This window comes from Crocuta crocuta, unplaced genomic scaffold (assembly GCF_008692635.1).
Source record: "Crocuta crocuta isolate KB4526 unplaced genomic scaffold, BGI_CrCroc_1.0 scaffold30, whole genome shotgun sequence".
Taxonomy (NCBI): domain Eukaryota; kingdom Metazoa; phylum Chordata; class Mammalia; order Carnivora; family Hyaenidae; genus Crocuta; species Crocuta crocuta.
In genome coordinates, this window is record NW_027528345.1 from 1,123,725 (window position 1) to 1,145,564 (window position 21,840).

The window sequence follows — 21,840 nt, forward strand, 5'->3', positions numbered from 1 at the left end:
CAGAGAGGTTACTGCCTGTGTTCTCTTCTAGGATTTTTATGGTTTCAGGTCTTACGTTTAGGTCTTTAAGCTACTTTGAATTTATTTTTATGTATGGTGTAAGAAAGTGGTCCAGTTTTATTCTTTTTCGTGTTGCTGTCCAGTTTTCCCAACACCATATATTGAAGAGACTTTCCTTTTCCTCTCGAATATTTTTTCCTGCTTTGTTGAAGATTAATTGACCATATAGTTGTGTGACTCTGCAGAGAGTCTTATTTAATATTCACAGAATCCTTATAGGCAGACATTTATCCCCATTTTGGGATTGAAGATACAGAAAAGTGGTAATTAAGATTTGATTCCAGAACTCTGACTTCAAAGCTCACATTCTTAATCACTCTACTTCTGATAGGTAAATGGGATAGGAAATAAAAGATTAAATCTACGCAAAATTAAACCTAAAATTCTAGTTTGCTATTTCAATACTTTTTCTAGGCTATCAAATTATGTTTTATCAACTTTTTGAAAGTATAACTATTAGACAGTAATTCTTTTTTAAGCTCATATGTGTAAATGTTATTTCTACACTTCCAACAATGCCTTATGCATAAAACACACAGTACAGAAGGTTTCAGGGACACCTGGGGGGCTCAGTGGGATAAGTGTACGACTCCTGATTTTGGCTCAGGTCATGATCTCACAGTTCGTGAGTTTGAGCCGCACATTGGACTCCGCACTGACAGCGTGGAACCTGCTTGGGATTCTGTCTCCCTCTTTCCCCCACAGCCACCTTTCAAAAATAAATAAATAAACATTTAAAAATAACTTAAAAAAAAGAAGTTTCTATATTTTATCTAATTCTCTATGTGCTGCTTGACAGAGGGGAAAAATGTGTTGGTAACACTAGGTCTGAAAACAAAAAAGAAGTTCTGTGATACCACTCTTCAAACTATTAAGTGTAATGGAAGCTGAGAACTTGACAGGAGAATATTTCTGCCATAGATTTTACATGCATCTGGATTGATAATGGTCTCAGAGACACTTGTATATTCAAATCTGAAGAAAACAAACTTTTAATTTTTAAAAGAAATGTGTTTTTAATATTTATTTTTGAGAGAGAGAGAGAGAGAAGACAGAGCACAAGTGGGGCAGGGGCAGAGACAGAGTGAGACACAATCTGACAGAGCTCCAGGCTCTGGGCTGTCAGCACAGAACCAGACATAGGGCTCAAACTCACCAACCATGAAATCACAACCTGAGTCAAAGTCAGCACTTAACCGACTGAGTCACCCAGGCACCCCCAAAAGAATGGTTTTCAAATGCTAGCAGCAGACAATAAAAAAACCTGGTGTGCTGTACCAAGCAGAAAAGAGGATGTCAATAATGGAAAATCAATAAATGCTATTAAGTCCATCTGTGTATTTATGTTCCAATAATAGCATACGTTCACATTAAAATATGCACTATTTACCTAAGTTTAGTTTTTGAAACAAAGTTAAATGAATTTTAAAAATGATAGACTTTACCTCCTTCTCTTTGAACTATGTGGTAGAGGTGGACATTGTGTAGAATACATTCCAGATCATGGTCTGTATAGCCTTTATCATGCATGTCATCCACGGAGTCAGGATAGATGACTTGATCACGAAGACTTCCAAGAGACATGTATGGCCTATAAAACACCAAGCACATAAGAATCCTAGTACAAAGTCAATTTAGTTTACTCAGTGTGACAATCTTGTGGTCTGAAAACTCAAGAGCACATTTTAAATACCATATTTCTAGAGTTATATTTATTACCTGGTGATGAGTATTTCTCTCTCAGGCATGACAGGATAATACTCTGTTATGTTCATGTAAAAATCTATTGAGATATAGCCACAAGAAAAGTTTCCATAAGGAATATTTGGATATTTCCAGCACAGAAACACATATCTTGTTTCATTGTATTTTATAAATATTGCTTCTATAATTCATCTGAAATTATTTGAGTTAAATCTTATAAAATCTGAGGTTTTGACTCAGAAACGTGCACAAGCAAAGCTTTCAGAAATACCACTAATTAGCGGGGCACCTGGGTGGCTCAGTTGGTTAAGCGTCCAACTCTTGATTTGAGGCTGTGATCTCAGGATCATGAGATCGAACCCCCCGTCAGGCTTCATGCCCAGATTGAGATTCTCTCTCTCCCTCTTTCTTTGTTCTTCCCTTCTTACACTCTATCCCTCTCTCTGAGAAAGAGAGAGAGAGAGAGAGAGAGAGAAATGCCATTAGTAATAAAATGAGTGCAAATTAAAACAACACTGAGTTTCTTACTTTTCAGATGGTAGAAGTTCAAAAACTTGACAACTCACTCCCCACTTCTGGCAATTTACCCTAAAGATATACTTCAAAAATTACAAAAATAAAAGTCTGTAAGGTTATCCATTACAGCATTATCCATAATTGCAAAATATTGAAAACAAACTAAAAGCCCATACAAAGGAGACTGAATAAACTATAGCACCTACACTATGGAGCTGTCAAACAGGATGTGGGCTGTCTCTATAGAGTGGCTTTCCAAAATAGAATTTTATGTGGAAAAGCAAAGTGCAGAAGTAGATGTACAGCAGGGTTTCTCAGCAGCAGCGTTATGGATATATGGAAACAGTAATTCTTTGTTGTTGAGGGCTCTCTCATGTATGTAGATGTTTAGCAGCCTACCTCATCTCAACCTATTAGATGTCCTTTCCCCCCAAAAAGTCTCCAGATATTGTCCCCTACAAGACAAAACCATCTCCATTTGTGAACCACTAATATACAATATTCTATCTATACAAAATGAAAGAAAAATGAGAAAGTATACATTTATCTGATTACATTCATAAAAAGGAAACACAGTAAATCAGAAACTAATAAAATTGGCTACCTACTAGAGATTGGAGAAACAAGGCAGAATTAATAGGGGAGGGAGTGGCCTCTCTAAGTATCCTTTCTATAAATTTTACTTTTAGAATCATGTTAAAATGTCATTGTTCAAAAAAAGAAGCCAGTAAGGGTGAAGGAAGAAACCTTAAAATTAAGTACAAACAGAAACACATGAACTGAATGGTATATCAAATGAATAACAACTACAAGGAAGGGGGAGGAGGTAACTTGTGCTGGGCTTGTGCTTGGCTACACAATTTCAGTTGAAGACCAAAAGAACCACAAAGAAATCTTGAACCTTATTTGGCAAGTTTCTTGTTGGTAATAATGTAGGTGTAACAATTCTGAATTATTTTACCTATGTTGCAGGATTGAGCAAAGAAGTAAACATTTTAATAATATTAGGAGCTAGGGTTCTCACTCTGGAACGAAGAAGATGCAAATATGGAAGGTGAGAAGGCAAGAAAAAACTGTAATATTTAATTTGAATTAGTGTCTGTATAAATTCATGCTTTAAACAAATCTTTTTCCTGTTCTGTCCATATTATGTCCTATAATACCAGGTATGTGTCCTGTTATTATCCTCTGAGGAGGAAACATCATTTACGTACTCTAGTGAGTTGAACTGTGGACCAAAGAAGATATGCCTGAAGACCTAAACCCCAGGTACTTGTGAATATGACCTTATTTGGAAAAAATGGGTCCTCACAGATGTAACTAGGCTAGGGATCTCCAGTTGAGATCATCCTGGATTAACCAGATGGGCCCTAAATCCAATAGTTGCCCTTACAAGCAGAGGAGAAACACAGGGAAGAAAGTTATGTGAAGACGGAGGCAGAGTTTGGGGTTATGCTGTCACAGGCCAAGGAATGCCTGGCATGACCAGGAACTGGAAGAAGCAAGAAAATATTCTACCCTAGAGCTTCCTTAGGGATGGTAGGCCTGCCAACACCTTGATTTTGAACTCATGACCTCCAGAATTATGAAAAAATACATTTATATTGTTTTAAATACCAAGCTTTTGGTTACCCAGCAGAGCTTGGAAATAGGTAGTATTCTTGCCCCTCCCTCCCCACAAAGAAAACAACAACAACAAAAAGTGTAATCTGAATCATTGCATCAGGAAACTACCAGACAAACATAATTTGAGGGACTTTCTTAAATTAACAAGAAAAGTTCCTTCACTCTATGTATATAACTGTCATAAAAAAAAATAAAAAGAGAAGCTGAGGAGGTGAGATTAAAAGAAACTAGAGCAACATGGCAACTAAAATGCAAATAAATTGTGAAAAAAGAGTTATTATAAAGGATAGTTTTATGGTAACTGTAAATTTAAAAATTGAAAATTTAAATATGGGAAGTTGTTGGGGCTCCTTCAAAGGACATGACTGCTGGTTGACCATGAGCTAGAATGGGACAATCGAAGGCTCCTCACCCCCTCGCATGTGCTTGGGATGTGTGCTCTGCCTATCATTCCCACAGCTGGAGCCGTTTCCAAGGAAACAGCATGAGAGGGTAAGGTGTTATTGGGACCATCTGGATGCTATATGTGATTAAATCCAGTTAAGGCTTCTACATAATAAGCTTAAGATCCTGGTGGGTGAGTGCTGCGATCCACTCATCTTGTAGCTGCCCAGACAAGCCTCATATGGTAAGTTCCCTTGCTTATTAAACCTGCCACTTGCAAATTAGGAATGGTCTCTTCTGTCTCCTATTGCCTCCAGGGACAGGGGCCAGTTTGTGAACCAACAAAAATATAGATTGGTATAGATAATTATACCAATGTGGATTTTCATGGATTTGATCATTGTACTATGGTTATGCTAAAGAATATCTCTGCTCTTTGGAAATACACCCTGAAGTAGCTAGGGATGAGGATTTATGATTACTGCAACTTATTTTTTAAAGGGGAAGGGTGCGAGAGAAAGCATTGAAGATTTTAAATGTAAATATATGTTTGTAGGTCACTCGTCTACCTATTTTCCCATAATATGCAAATGATTTAGTTGAAGGACAGATAACACAAGGTTATTTTACAAAAGGTTTAAGTAATATTTGAAATAAAACTGTTTATATTTTAATGATACGTTTATACATTCATGTAAATATTTTCAATGGGGTCTTTAAAACATAGGAATCACTGGCTATATTTTAAAAATTGAGGGGCACCTGGGTGGCTCAGTCGGTTAAGCCTCCGACTTCGGCTCAGGTCATGATCTCGCGGTTCGTGGGTTCGAGCCCCACGTCGGGCTCTCTGCTGACAGCTAGCTCAGAGCCTGGAGCCTGTTTCAGATTCTGTGTCTCCCTCTCTCTCTGACCCTCCCCTGTTCACACTGTCTCTCTCTCAGAAATAAGTAAAAATATATATAAAAAATAAAAAATAAAAATTGAGATATAATTCACATATCATAAAATCCACCCTTGTAATGTACACAATTGAATGATTTTTTAATTCTATTCACAAGCTCATCTAACCATCGCTACTAATTCCATAACATTTTCTTCACACCAAAAAGAAGCTTCATACCCAATAGCAGACACTCCCCATTCTTCCCTCCTCCCTGCCCCTGACAACCACTAATCTACGTTCTGTGCCCATGGATTTGCCTCTTCTGGACATTTCACATGTATGAAATCACACAATATGTGGTCTTTTGTGATGGCCTTTCTGTTAGCATGTTTTCAGATTCATTCATGTTGTAGCAAATCATAGTATTTCATTCCTTTTATGGCTGAATAATATTCCACTGTATGAATATGCCACATTTTGTTAATCCATTAATAAGGTGATGGATATTCCAGTTGTTTTCACTATTTGGCTATTATAAACAGTGGCCATACACCTAGGAGTGGAATTGCTGGGGCATATGATAATTCTTTGTTTACTTTTTGGGGAACCACCCAACTGTTTCCTGAAGTGACTACACCATTTCTGGTCACATTTTTTTCTATCACGTCCCTATATCTTCCTCTCTTCTATATCTCTTCTATATCTTCTGCCTTCTTCTTTATCTTTCCCTCTCCAGTCTAACCATAATTTAAAAATAAAAAAAACATAAATTAAAAATTTGTTTACATTAAGCATTCATATAATGTGACAATATCCTAATATCTGGTAGTAATAATAGTAGCATAAAATAGAAATTGACTATCAGAGTCAATGAGTAGTTTTTCAGCTGGTACTCAGACAAGTTAAGGAAGAAATCCATGGAAACCTTAGTAGGCAGTACTTTTGCTAATTCCCAAAGTAAATTAGAAGCACAGATATATTCTATACGATAGTATAAACCGCAGGCATAATTTGATCTGTAGAACAGCCATGACCCAATATGTAAGGGAGACTACAATGAATAAAATACATCTGAACATTCATTTCACAAGTGTTTCTACAGGATTCTACCATAAGACTTCATTAACTGGTAATATTGGATGAAATCATATTTTATGTCTACATTTCAGGGAAGACAGTATAGAGTCATAGTTGTGATAACTGGCTTTGGAGAGGTGGTTCTGGGCTGGAATTCCAATCTCACTATTTACTAGCAATGTGACCCAAATTCTGAACTAGAACTACCTCATTTGTAGAGTAACTTTATTCCATTTCTTATGAAAACTAAATGAAGCAGTGGGTTTGTATAATGCTTAAATGAAGCAATGCAGTCAGAACACTTAGTACAGTGTAGGTACACAGTAGGCACTCAATAAACTGTTACAGAACAAAAATCATTTCTATTTAGGCTTAAGTTCTCTACCTATGTGAAAAAGCAACATTTAAAAAAAAAAAAAAACAGATGCAAAAAAATTCCTATTTAACCAGCTAAGAGACTTGTGGTTTTATACCACATAGTAAATTTGTATTATTTTCACAAAATTAATAAATAACACGTACCTAACTATGTAAATTTTAGAAATCATATTCTGTTAAATACTCAAGAAGTACTTCTCTTAATAATTGGAGCACCACTTAGTTCACTGGAGCAAGTTAAAAGGGCCTCAAAGGTATTAATGCATGTAAGGCTTCTACATGCTTTCTTTGTAAGAAGAACTGGGAGGAGAAAATCTTTGTAACTTTTTTAAAACGCTAATTTATATTATTTATAATTTCTTTATGCTTTTTGAAATATGTCAGTTCTCTTTGATTAATACATAGGGAAATTTATTTCAAAAGTGTTCTTAAGTATAAGACAAAGTAAATTATGTTTTTGCAATGTCAAAGTTTTTACTGAGTTTATAAGTCTAATAACATTTTGAATAAGCACTCTTGAAATGAAAGGCAAAGCAAAACAAGTCAAAACAAAACAAACACGGTGTTTAGCCATGATTTTTAAAATTCAATCAATAGGAAATTTAAGCAAAATGCCAAAACATAAACATATCATGATGCAAAATGAGGAACAGCAAATGTGTTCACATAAGTTATTATTTGAGCTATTGGTAATCAAATGATATAACAGAGTACAAAAATTGCTACTTTGAAAATTTATGTGAAGGGAATACAGATGAAATTATATAAAAATACATGAAATTATATATTTATAAGGATTCAACAAATATTGCTTTATTAAAGTCCCATTTCCTCTCAATTATTGTTTTAAAATCATGTAAAATGGTAAAAATAACACATTCTTTATGTGTTTAATGAGGTACATGACAACTAAGGATAGATTTTATTAATATACTTATTTAAAAATATTATGAAATTATAGTTACCATCAAATTATCTGGAAAAGCTATTTCAAGAAAAGTGGGGATGATAGTGAATGTCTTTGGAAGCATAAGAAATGGAGGCCCTGTATCCAATGTTTATATGGTTAATTTGCATTCAATCCTTTTTCAGCTCAAAGGCTTGGAATTTAACATTTTAAGCTAGCTCAAGTTCCTCTAGTCCTACTAAAGTTGTACATAATTGGTAAGCACTTAAAGTACCCTTTACTGAACTTTCCTTTCTAGATATATAGACCTATTCAGATTATCTTCTAAATATTTCAGGTGGATCAGTTACCATGTCAGAATGTTATTAGCTTACTTGCTCTGGCCCATTAGAAAAGGGATCCTGCAACATACCTACTAAAAACAACAAAAGAAATAGTTTGCTTATAATAGAATATTTCAAAAAAGAAACACTAACTAGTTTTAATTTACTTTTCTCTAACATTTAGAATCACCTCTATTTGCTGTAGAAAAGATATCGGAATAAATTCATAGGTATCACATTATAATTTAAATAATTATTATTTAAACAATTATCATGATTGTTTTTCTTTGTAATCTAGGATTACTTCTAATGCATGTATATTTAAAACTGTTGGCTATAATAGTAAAATTAAAATTATATCAGATCAAATCAATTATCAGTGATTATGGCTTTTTATATTTATATTACAAATATCTCAGTGTACATTGATAATTTGTATTCTACTTCCCACTTTTCTGTATTAACATTTAAAAATCTGACAATTTGATTGTTTGGCAAAATATATTAACATTTATTAAGGTTAATACTCATGGTGTATCTATATTTTATTTTTCTTTAATAGAGATAAAAGTAGAAAGGAGGAGGGGCGCCTGGGTGGCTTAGTCGGTTAAGCGTCCGACTTTCGCTTAGGTCATGATCTCGCGATTCGTGGGTTCGAGCTCCGCGTCGGGCTCTGTGCTGACTGCCAGCTCAGAGCCTGGAGCCTGTTTCAGTCTGTGACTCCCTCTCTCTTGACCCTCCCCTGCTCACGCTGTCTCTCTCTCTCTCTCCTAGAAATAAATAAAACATTTTTAAAAATTTAAAAAAAAAAAAAAGTAGAAAGGAGGAGAAAATGTCAAGAATGTTGGCTCTGTCTCTTGTGCTTGGAGTCTCTGGAATGATCACCCAAAATACAAAATGTTTCATAGTCATCTGGAATTTAGTTTTTAACAATATTTATAAAAATTTAACAGCAATATTAACTATATTTAAACATGAGATGTGTTAAATTTAAGAATAAGGTACAGCTAAGTACTGCTGTGTTACCATAGTGATCAGAAGTTAGCAATCTGAAAGCCATAAAGTCTAGCTATTAATAATTCATATAAAGGTACACACTGGAACCAATCATGTCATCAATTTTTTCTCCTGAATAGCAAGAATTAAATTGGAGTCCTCAATGCATAAGTCATTTCTAATATTCTTAAAATAAATGTGTAGCAAAAAGAAAAAATACTCAACTAAAAGGAGATATTAACTATTATTGAAATTATATTTTTAGCATGTTATTTCTAGGTGCCAAAGCAGAGATATGCACAGCCCCTGATGAGCAGGGACTATATTTACTTCCAAGTAATAAGAATAGTGGAATCATCAAACTATGGCTAACCTGATGAGAATGCAATCTTCTTAAAAATCAACTTTAAGAGTATTTATCATTATATTAGATTACCATTTGAAATCCCTGTTATTTGACTTTTTGACCTACAAAAATTCTAATTCCATATGGTGCAACCTAATAATTGACTCATAAATTGAGGAAAACTTACAGATGCAAAGGAAGATTTTTTCCATTATTATTTTCATAAATTAACCCATAGAAGAGTTAAATATGAAAAAATATCCTAAATATTTTACCAAGCAAAAGAGAAATATAGGAAATTGGTTACATTTATAGATTCCTTTGAGACAGTTTTAAAAAACTGAACTGTACCAATTACTACACAGGTAGTACCAAAATGTATAATTTTCAATTGTCAGCCAGTTGCCCAAAGATATTTATGCAAAGTTTACTTGCTTTTAGTCTAATAGTCATAAAGCAAAGGAATAGAAGTAAATTAGCTACAGCAATATTACTGAGCCTTCTTCATGGCTAAAATAATTTCTTTTACAAGGGACATGTTAAGTTACAAATATTTATCCCCATCATAAAAAGGATTATGTGGCATATCTAGTGCATGCAACAAAATAAATAGTTTGCTTCCTAATTAGTATATGGAGCTAGTATTTTGGCAGTAGAAACCAAATCTATGGAGATGTTCATCCACTCATTTATTCAATCATTCATCAGTGTTCATTGCTCTGTTACAATAAACTATTCTATAGATTCTGTAGATACCACCAGTGCCTTACAGATATGCAGATGCCCTTTCTAGCTTATAGTCTATAAAGATTTGTTCAGTAGTAACTCAATATGGGCAAAGTCTGTTCTAGTAATAACTCTCACTCCCTAAGCCCAGATTTGTCTAATTTTGAGTCAGCAAGACCACTGTATGTGTAACCGACTGGGTAGGGGGCTCCGTGAGTAGCCCTGAATTAAGCATATCACATTCTTCCTTTATTCCCTTTCAGACCAACATTCCACTTAGGAAATGGTCCGGGTAGCCTGCATCTTACTTAAATAAACATATTCTTTGTCCTTCAGAGGCTCTCCCTATTTATGTTTTTGCACTTAGAGATTCATTAAGAATCAAAAAGTCTGAAAACTAGAAACCCAGAGGAAAATGGTAATCAAGCTATTTAAACTTGCATTCCCCTATATTCTTACATAGGTCCTTTTCCAGGCTACATCTTCATTTTTAAATCTGAAAACTGAGGCAAAAGAAAAGGAAAGCAAGCAAGCAAGCAAGCAAGCAAGAAAGAAAGAAAGAAAGAAAAGGAAAAAGCAAAGCAAAGGAAAGCTAGGATCTCACTGAAAATACTTTATTGACTATGAGAGCACTCTCTCTGCCATGGAGAAAGGAGGCAAACTAGGTCTAGCTCCCTCCTGATCTCACATGCCCCTGGTTCTTTAATAGTCATTCTTTGGTTTTTATATGTGTGGCTTAAATGGTGGTCTTCTATAGCATAGTTCTTCTATCCCTTCAGATAGGAAATCCTAGCTGTGGGATATATTTATATAGAAACAATTCAAAGGGATGTTCAGATTTTTTTTAAAAAATTGTTTTTAATGTTTGTTTATTCTTTTTAAAATTTTTTATCATTTATTTTTGAGACAGAGAGAGACAGAGCATGAGTGGGGAAGGGTCAGAGAGAGAGGGAGACACAGAATCCGAAACAGGCTCCAGGCTCTGAGCTGCCAGTACAGAGCCTGATATGGGGCTTGAACCCATGAACCATGAAATCTGACCTGAGCCAACCAGGTCACCCCAATGTTTGTTTATTCTTGAGAGAGACAGAGACAGAGCCTGAGCAGGAGAGGGGCAGAGAGAGAGGGAGACACAGAATCTGAAGCAGGCTCCAGGCTCTGAGCTGTCAGCACAGAGCCCAATGTGGGGCTCCAATCCACGATCATGACCTGAGTCAAATTTGGATGCTTAACCAACTGAGCCACCCAGGTGCCCCAGGATGTTCAGATTTTTAAGTATTTACAAAACTCATTTGGCACAACATACCTTAGCCTGCAATGCGGTTTGTCAATGTTGGTGTTATTGGTGTTATTTAAGTGTTTTGTTCATTCTGATTAAACCAAAAATCTGTTCTGATGCAGAAGACAGTCACTTTTTTTTTTTTTACAACATAAAGGTTAAATAATGATCTTTAATGCCATAATGCATTATTAAAATTAATATTTGCTTGTTTTATATCTCTGCAGGAAGTCTGATTTTAAATTAAGGGACTATTTTTAGAAATCATTTAAAATTTTACAGATAAATGGGTTTTAGAAGAATAGGAAAGAATAAAGATAGTCTTTTTTGAATGTGATTTGAATATAGTTTAAAGGCATTTCAGTGTTACACAAGAATATAGTTTCCTTCACATTAACATAAATGAATGACAGCCAGTACCTATGCTAAATTTTATGCTAAAATTGTCTTGGATTGCCCTGCACCCCCAGCCTTATATGGACCTCTGCTTCTAAACAATAGCTTCATATTAGCACAGATTTAGCATTCCAAGCAAACAAGTGATACTGGCAAGGTCAGGCAAGAGAGTAGCTATTTTTCGGAAAAATGTGCCCTGCCACTAGCAATACCTAAGGCAAAATGACTTTAGAGTCAGACACACCCGAGTTCAATGTTAGCTGTACTCATCTGCTTGCAACCTAAGTTTTCTCATCTATAAAATAGGAATACTAACGCCAACTTTATGGGTTTTCATACAGAAAAATTAGAAACCTATAATATGTGTAGAATAGTGACTAATGCATAATAGTTGCCTGACACATTGTAAATTAACAAAAACAAAACAAAAAACAAAGTAATAAGTGCAGAGATACTTACCCTTGCTAAATATGCCCCAGGATCTGACAATTATTTCAAGAGGCCATAAGATTCTCAAATAAAAATCAGTATTAATTCACTTTATGGTAAAAATACATAGGCTAATCAATTATACCTCAATAAAAAAATAAGTAAAAATGCATCAGCTAAATCATTAAAGGCATGAGTGCAAATGCCATCACAGAAAGCTTGGACTAAATGCTGGCACTGCTAAAAGAAGAGGTTCCATGTTATAAGCTCATCTGACTAAGTAAAACAATTGAAGAAGACAGAAATTTTTGAAAGTGAATGCAAACTATAAAAGAATCATAGTTTATTATTCCCCATAAATCTGGAACAGTTCTCAAGAGGATTTAATTATTATTATTGTCTGAGAAAACATTTAAGGTCAACAATGGTTTATTTTTTTCAATCACAGGTAGATGTTTTTAATGTGATTATTTTGTTAATCTGAAAATAAGAGGCAGGGAATGCAGAGGGATTTATAGCTAGAGATTTGATGAACTCTAACTCTGGCTCTATTAAAGTCTCTAATCTCTTTGAATTTCGATTTAATTATTTAAAAGATTTTATTTAGCATGACTTATGCAGAGCATAATCAGTAAGTACTATTTATACATTAAAAGGTAGTCAGAGGTAACATTGTCTATATTTAATTTTCTTTACAGTCTTTTTAATCATGCTATCATTCTTACGTACAATCAAATTTAGGATTTTTCTGTTTCATTTATTTTTTTTAATTTTTTCTTTTTTAATGTTTGTTTTTTTTTTTAATTTATTTCCAAGAGAGAGAAAGACAGTGTGAGCAGGGGAAGGTCAGACAGAGAGGGAGATACAGAATCCGAAACAGGCCTCAGGCTCTGAGCTGGCAGTCAGCACAGAGCCCGATGCGGGGCTTGAACCCATGAACCATGAGATCATGACCTGAGCGGAAGTCAGACGCTTAACCAACTGAGCCACCCAGGCGCCCCCGGTTTCATTTAATTTAAAAATGTGGTTCATAACTATTTTACTTATTAAGTAGTATTTACATTTAGTCTAGAAGATTAAGCTACATGGTACTTGGATATACTCTCCTAGAATGAAGTAGTAAACAATTACTGAACTGATAAATAAAAAGGTTTTTATAATTTCAGAATATCTGCTGACAAAAGAGAATGAGAAGTAATGAGTATAATAGAAGTTATGCCATCTTCTGTTATATTCTTCAAGGAGTAATTACAGACTAAATTTAACATATAAGATTATATTATATATATAAGAAAAATGTGCCATTTACCCATAAAGAGGATATAAGTTCCTTAGGTGGAAAATAGGCAAATTATAGACCCACAAAGTACCAAAGAACTTTAGAAAATGTTTCGAAGAGGAGTGTCTGGGTGGCTCAGTCAGTTGAGCATCTGACGTTAGCTCAGGTCATGATCTGAGGTTTGTGAGTTCAAGCCCTGCTTCAGGCTCACTGCTGTCAGCTCAGAGCCTGCTTTGGATCCTCTGTCTCCCTCCTCTGCTCTCTCTCTTTCTCTCTCTCAAAAATAAGCAACGAATGTTTAAATTTTATTTTAAGAAAAGGTCATTCAAACACCTTCAGCATAAAGAACACTTTAGCACTGCTTAAGGACCTAGGGGATGGGCACTATTAATTCCAATGACATAATATTAATAGAGGTGAGTCTAATAAATGTTTGCTTTTCTCAGTGTGGTGGTATATTAGAGGAAGGGTGGATAGGACAACCTTGCTTAGAAGTGTCCAAAAAGAAAAAGGGTAATTGTTCGTGTACTTCAATCTGAGGCATTTCTGATCTATTTAGTCATTGAAGAAACATTCAATTCATGACAACTGTTAAAATCCTAATTACTTTCAAAACCCAGGTCAAATAACATACTGTTATATCATGGTTTTCCTCCTTTTGAATATCTACAGCGTTTCTTGCTTTTCTTGAGGCACTTATTCCTACTTTTATTGACGTTGATTTCATGTTTTTATTTATAATCAAATTTAACATAAGCTCTACATTGAGAGCAACTATGTCTTACTCATTGTCTATCCTGCACAGTATCTTATAGCAGAACTTTTAAAAACACTTGTATTTTAAAAAAAGAATAGAGTATTGACAAAGAATAATATACATTAATGTTCCTAAGATATGAAGTATAATATCCTAGCCATTCTATACCTTTTTCCTGCTTTTTTTCCTGTTTTCTCTTTCTTTTAAAAAATGTTTAGTCAAACAAATCAAACCTTATAATACAGTCCTTCTCTCACTTTCCTAACCTCTTACTTCTCAAACTCCAAAGTCAAAGGTAGACAAAAATTTGCACAAGTTATCTTTTCATACACAATTATGGGAAGTCTGAATCTATTTCAGATCTGTTGAATGCTAAGTATTAAGGCATGAGGGTTTAGTAGTAAAAACATCATGGTTAAAATTTCTGTCCCAAGATATTTCTACCAAGGAAGGATAGTGAGAGCAAAAGCTCTGGGAACAGAATTACATAGTGTGTTGGTGTCCGACTGGAGACTATTTCTGAGAAAAGACATGTGATGTATACCAACGGTCCTCTGGATGATTAAAAAGAAAAAAAAAGTAATATAAAAGAAGCCAAGATTTTGTTACCTTTTGTTAATAAACAATTATTTCTTATGTCTTTCTTCCCTCCCTTCTCTCCATTCCTTCCCTCTTTGTTCCTCTCCCACTCCTTCCTTCCCTCTCCTCACTCTCTGTGCCCCCAAACCCCATGAAAATGTTTCAGTTTCCCATTTAGGTGAATGTTAGCATATAATACTGTTTTGTTAGCTGGTGAACTAAACAAGTAAATGATTGGGTTTTGAGGTTTTAGTGGCTGAAGATATAGAGATGTAGTACAGAATTACTACACGACTAATGGGTCATAAATTAGTGGATTGGTGAATGCAAAAGTAGATCACAAATCCACCTTAGGTATTTGGGAAGACAGAAACTGCACCAAGAAACGACAAAAGAAATTTAGGATCTGTATTCAAGTGGAAGACTTTTCCTAAGGGTAAAGATGGCTAATAGTAGAGAACAATGAGTTTCAGTCATCTGTTTGAAGATTACAATACAGTCACATTGCTCAGGAAATTCAGTCTCAAACAGCCTAAAATTGCCAAAATATTTTTTAATGTTACATCTGAGCAAAACAAAACATTTCACCATGTATCATCCCATAGATTTAGAGTACTAAATCTACATTAGAGATACAATATTTCTTTGCTAAAATGTATCAAATGTTTTAGTATTTATCATATCCAAACATTAATGAAATAGAATGAGAGGAAGCTGTTTATAAACTAATTTATCTAGCACAATTTTTATTTGTATTCTTGAACTAAGATTTTTTTTTATTTGGTTCTCATTATTAACATTGTTTAAGTATTAGAAGACAGTAACTGGGATGATATTGAGGAGATTTCACAATTTCTTAGGAATTCAGGTTTCCCAGCTTGCAAACTGAGCCACAGTAACATTCTCTGAAGATGTAATTTAAAATATGAGTGTCCTGGGGTGCCTGGGTGGCTCAGTTGGTTAAGCTCCCAACTTTGGCTCAGGTCATGATCTCACGGTTCATGGGTTCGAGCCTCACGTTGGGCTCTGTGCTGATAGCTAGCTCAGAGCCTGGAGCCTGTTTCAGATTCTGTATCTCCCTCTCTCTCTGAGCCTCCCTTGCTCACACTGTCTCTCTCATCATTAAAAGTAATTTTATCTTGATTATATACCTTCTAGAAGTATAAAATTTTAAACATATATACAAAATTTCATATTTCTAGAAGATATATAATCAAGATAAAACGACTTTTAACAGTAATTATTTTAAAACACCTTTAGCCTTATAAAATAGTTTTAGTTTCATGTCTCCTTAACTAAGCTGCAGTTGACCTTTTGCTTAGTCAACAGTAAATATCATATCTAAGAACAAGTTTCTCAGTGATTTATGTTTGTTGCAAAATAACATAGGGCTCTCTGAGGGCAAACACTGGGATTTATGTACTTTCTTTTTTTCCCACTTTTAAAAAATTTGGTAAAATACACATAACATAAAATTTGCTATCTTAACCATTTTTTATGGGTACAGTTCAGTGGCATTTTTTTCCAGCTTTCCTGAGATAAAATTGATGTACGACATTGTGTAAGTTTAAGGTATAAAAATGTTGATTTGATGTACTTATATATAGCAAAATGATGATCGCTGAAGTGTTACCTGATGATTTTATCACTTGACATAATTATCATTACTTCATTATGGTGAGAACATTTTAGATTTATACTCTCAACAACTTCCACGTATATGTTATTGTTGACTGTCATTACAGCACTTCATAGATTCCCTGAACTTAATCATCTTCTAACTAGAATTTTGTGTCCCTGACCCACATCTTCCCATTTCCTCTACTCTCTGGCTCCTGGTAACCACAATTCTATTCTCTGTTTCTATAAGTTTGGTTTTTTTAGATTCCACATGTAGGTGTTATCATATAGTATTTGTCTTTCTTTGTCAGAATTATTTCACTTAGCATAATGCCCTCAAGATCCATTCATGTTGTCATGGATACCAGAATTTCCTTTTTTCTCGAGGCTGAAGAAGTTTCCAGTGTATACATACCACATCTTTTCTTTCCATTCAACTGTTGATGGACTCTGAGGTTGTTTTCATATCTTGGCTATTGCAAATAATACTGCAATGAACATGGGAATACAGGTATCTCTTCAAGATCCTGTTTTCATTTCCTTCAGTTATATATACCCAGAAGTGGTATTACTGGATCATATGATAGTTCTTTTTAATTTTGGGGGGAGCCTCCATATTTTCTGCAATGACTAAGCCAATTTACATTCCCACTAACAGTGCACAGGATCCCTTCTTCTCCACATCCTTGCTAATACTTGTTATTTCTTGTCTCTTTGATAACAGTCATTCTAACAGGTGTTAGGTGATATCTCATTGTCAATTTGGTTTGCATTCAGTGATGTTACCACCTTTTCATGTAGCTGTTGGCCATTTGTCTTTGGAAAAAAATGTCTATTCGATTCTCTGCCCATTTTTAAATCAGACTGAGTTTCTGCTAATGAGCTATATGTGTTCTTTATATTTTTTTGGATATTAAACCCTCACTAGATAAAAGATCTGCAAATATTTTCTCCCCTTCTATATGCTGATATATTCCCACCTATTGATTTTTGCTTTTGCTGTTTGTGCTTTTGGTGTTAAAGCCAAAAAATCATTCCCCAGACCAATGTCAAGGAGTTTTCCCCTATTTTCTTCTAGGACTTTTATGGCTTCAGGTCTCACATTCAAGTTATCAATCCATTTCAAGTTCGTTTTTGTGAATGGTGTAAGATACGGTTCCAATTTCATTTTTCTGCATGGGGTCATTTAGGTTTTTTTTTTTTTAAACCGTTGTTAAAGAGACTATCCTTTCCTCATTGTGTAGTCTTGGCTCCCTTGTCAAATATTAGTTGACCATATGCAGGGGTTTATTTCTGGGCTTTTGATCCTATTCCATTGGTCTATGTCTATTTTTATGCTAGTGTCATACTGTTTTGATGACTGTAGGTTTGAAGTATAGTTGAAATCAGAATTGCAATGCTTCCAGCTTTGTTGTTATTTCTCAAGATTGCCTTTGTTATTCAGGTCATTTTGTGGCTTCACACAATTTTTAGGATTATTTTTTCTATCTCTATGAAAAATGCAATTGAGATTTTGACCAGAATTGCACTGAATCTATAGATGGCTTTGAGTAGTTTGGACATTTTAGCAATATTAATTCATCCAATCCATGAACTTGGGATATCTTTCAATTTGTGTCTTCTTCAGTTCCTTTCATCAAAGTCATATAGTTTCAATATACAGATTTCTCATCCCCTTGGTCAAATTTATATCTAAGTACTTTATTGTTTTCCATGGTATTGTAAATGAGATTATTTATTTCTTTTCTTGGATACTTTGTTGTTAGTGTATAGAAATGCAGTTAGTTTCTATATGTTAGTTTTGTATCCTACATCTTCATTTAATTCATTGATTTGTTCTGAATGTTTTGGTGGAGCCTTCAGGATTTTCTATATGTAAGATCATACCATCTACTAACAAAGACAATTTACTTCTTCCGTTTTGATTTGGATGTCTTTTATTTCTATATATTGCCTAATTGCTTTGGCTAGAAATTCCAGTACTATGTTGTACAAGAGTGGTCAGATTGGGTATCCTTCTCTTGCTCTTGATCTTAGGGACAAAGCTTTCAACCTTTCACTGTTGAGTATTATGTTAGCTGCGGATTTGTCATATATGGCCTTTTATAATGTTGAGGTATATTCCTTATATACCCACCTTGCTGAGAGATTTTGTCATGCTATATTTTTTCAAATGCTTTTTCTTCATCTATTGAGATAATCCTATGATTTTATCTTTTATTCTATTAATGTGGTACGTCACATTTATTGATTTGCATATGTTAAACACATCCCAGGAATAAATCTTGCTTGATCATAGTAGGATTCTTCTGATGAGCTGTTAAATTTGGTTTGTTAATTTTATTGAGAATTTTTACATCTATATTGATCTCAGATATTGGTCTATAGTATTCTTATTTTTGTTATGTCCTTATCTTGCTTTGTTATCAAGGTAGTGCTGGCCTTGTATAATGAGTTTAGGAGTGATCTTTCCTCTTTGATTTTTTGGAAGAATTTAAGAAGACTTTCATTAATTCTTCTTTAAATGTTGGTTAGAAATTAGCCAGTGAAACCAACTGGCTTGGGCTTTTCTTTCCTTGAAGGTTTTTCATTACTGATTTAATCTCCTTTCTTGTTATTGGCCTTTTCATCTTTTATTTCTTCATAATTCAGTCTTGGTAAGTTGCATATGTCTAGGTAGTTATCCGTTTCTTCTAGGTTATCCAATTTGTTGGCATACATTATTCATAATAGTTTTTTTCAGAACATATATATTTTAGGTGTATCAGTTGTAATGTTTCCCCTTTCTAATTTTATTTATTGGAGTCTTCTTTCTTTTTCCCTTAGTCTAGCTAAAGGTTTATTAATATTATTTATCTTTTCAAACTATTACCTCCTAGGTTTGTTGATCTTTTTTATTGTTCTTTTAGTCTCTATTGCACTTATTTCTGCTCTGATATTAGTTATGTCCTCCCTTCTGTTAACTGTGGGTTTTATTTTTTCTTCTTTTTCTAGTTCATTGAGGCACAAAGTTAAGTCTATTAGAAATCTCTTTTTGTCATTTTTAATACAGGCATTTATTGATATAAATGATTGCCTTAGAACTGCTATCATAGCATCCCATATGTTTTAGTTTCTATTTTCATTTGTTTCAAGATTTTTTAATTTCTCTTTTGATTTCTTCTTTGACCCATTGGTTGCTCAGGAGTGTGGTATTTAATTTCCACATATTTGTAAAATTTCCAGTTTTCCTCCTATTTTTGATACTAGTTTCATACTATTGTAGTGAGAAAAAAATACTTGGTATAATTTCAATCTTCTTAAATTTGCTAAAACTTGTTTTGTGTTATCTGATATTCCTAGACAATGTTCCATACATGCTTGAGAATATGTATTTTGCTGCTATTGGATAGAATATCTGTATATGTCTGTTAGGTCCATTTGGTGTACAATATGGTTTGAGTCCAATGTTTCTTATTAATTTTCTGTCTGAATGATCTGTTGTTAAAAGTAGGGTACTGAAGTCCCCAACTATTAATGTATTATGTAATTTCCTTCAGATCTGTTAGTATTTGCTTAATATATTTAGGTCTCCACTGTTGGGTGCATATATACTACAATTATTGTATCTTCTTGATACATTGGACACATTTTCATTATATAATGACTTTCTTTGTCTCATTACCATTTTTCACTTGTAGTGTGTTTTGTCTGATATAAGCATAGCTACTCTTGGTCTCTTTTGGTTTCCATTTATGTGGAATATCTTTTTTCATCCCTTCACTTTCAATCTATGTGTGTCCTTAAAGCTGAAGTGAGTCTCTTGCAGGCAGCATATAGTTGGGTCTTGTTTTTTTATCCATCCAGTCTCTCTATGCCTTTTGATTGAAGAATTCAATCCATTTACATCAAGGGTAAGTGTTAATAGGCAAGGATTTACTAATACTGGCTTCTTGTTTTCTGGCTTTTTTTGTAGTTCTCTGGCTCCTTTCTTCCTCTCCTGCAGCCCTCCTTTGTGAATTGGTGATTTTCAATAGTAGTATGCTAATTCCCTTCTCTTTACTTATGAATCTACTATAGTTTTTTGCTTTGTGTTAACAACCTAACTTCAACTGCATATAAAAACCCTACTCTGGGGCACCACAGTGGCTCAATCAGTTGAACATTCAACTTAGGCTCAGGTCATGATCCCATAGTCGTGGGTTCAAGCCCTACATTGGGCTCTATGCTGACAACTCAGACCTAGAAAGTGCTTTGGATTCTGTGTCTCTGTTTCTCTCTGCCCATCCCCCACTCCCACTCTGTCTCTGTCTCTCAAAAATGAATGATCATTAAAAAAATTTTTTTAACTCTACCCTTTCTTTTATGTTCTTAATATCACAATTTAGGGGCGCCTGGGTGGCTCAGTCAGTTGAACGTCTGACTTCGGCTCAGGTTTTGATCTTGCGGTTGGTGGGTTCGAGCCCCGCATTGGGTTCTGTGCTGGCAGCTCAGAGCCTGGAGCCTGTTTTGGATTCTGTGTCTCCCTCTCTCTCTGCCCCTTCCCCGCTCATGCTCTGTCCCTCTGTGTCTCAAAAATAAATAAAGCATAAAAATTTTTTAAATCACAATTTATCTCTTTTCATATTGTGTATCACTTAAAGGTTATATGAATTGTAGTTTTTTTTAATATTCTGTCCTCTAACTTTCATACTAATATTTAAGTGGTTAACATACCATCTTATTACAGTATTAGAATATTCTGAATTTGGCTATATATTTACCTTTACCAGTGTTGTATATTTTCATATGTTTTCATGTTACTAGTTACCTTCATTTCAGTTTCAAGAGCTCCTTTCAGCATTTCTTGTAAGGCAGGTCTAGTGGTAATGGATTCCCTCTGCTTTTGTTTGCCTGGGAAAGTCTTTATTTTTCCTTAATTTCTGAAGGATAATTTTGCTGGGTTATACACTTTTATATGCCTTTGAAATGTCCTGTGTTGCTCAGGTCACAGCTATATTCAAGAACTGTATTTTTTATATTATGTAGGAAATCTGAAATAGCTTAAAATACAAACATTTTATATATGGTCTTATTTGAATTGAGGGTAGACTTCTATGATAGAATATTTTCCTCATGATTCTAGGCCTTATAACCAAAATAAAACATTAAAAATCAATTTACTTAACACATTAGTGTCTGAAACTTAAACTTTGGCAGGATAATTTAGTTGTCAGATTCAGAAGGTTTCCAAAGAGACTTTAACGCATCTAGAGAAAGAGAAGGATTCTGCTGTCACAAGATGTTAGCTATTTTGTGTTAAATGTAAGAATTCATAGAGAAGGGGCAAGATGGCGGAGAAGTAAGGAGCTCCGTACTTGCACTCGCGCCCATACATCACACGGAAAAGATCTGAAGCCATTGGAAACCTTACAAAACCTGAGAGATTGGGAGAAAAAAGACGCAGAATCCACTGAGAGAGCCTTCTAACGTGAGTGCGAACCGGGGAAGATAAAATCGGGCCGGGATCGGAGACTCCAGGGTGGGAGGCGATCCCCCTCTACCCTCTACGGGGAGTGAGAGGGGAAAAGGAGAGAGTCCGAAACAGAAAAACCTC

At 34.5% G+C, this 21,840-nt stretch overlaps 1 protein-coding gene across 5 annotated transcripts in view; it reads right to left on the bottom strand.

Annotated features, from left to right (window-relative positions):
* The window catches only part of ABCD2 (ATP binding cassette subfamily D member 2), a 61,269-nt gene that overhangs the window by 16,141 nt on the left and 23,288 nt on the right, over window positions 1-21,840 (bottom strand). For all 5 annotated transcript variants that reach the window (XM_077753542.1, XM_077753541.1, XM_077753539.1 and 2 more), the window contains one exon: window positions 1,506-1,651. In XM_077753542.1, the coding sequence (XP_077609668.1) occupies window positions 1,506-1,651 (146 nt within the window). The remainder of the gene's footprint in view (window positions 1-1,505; window positions 1,652-21,840) is intronic.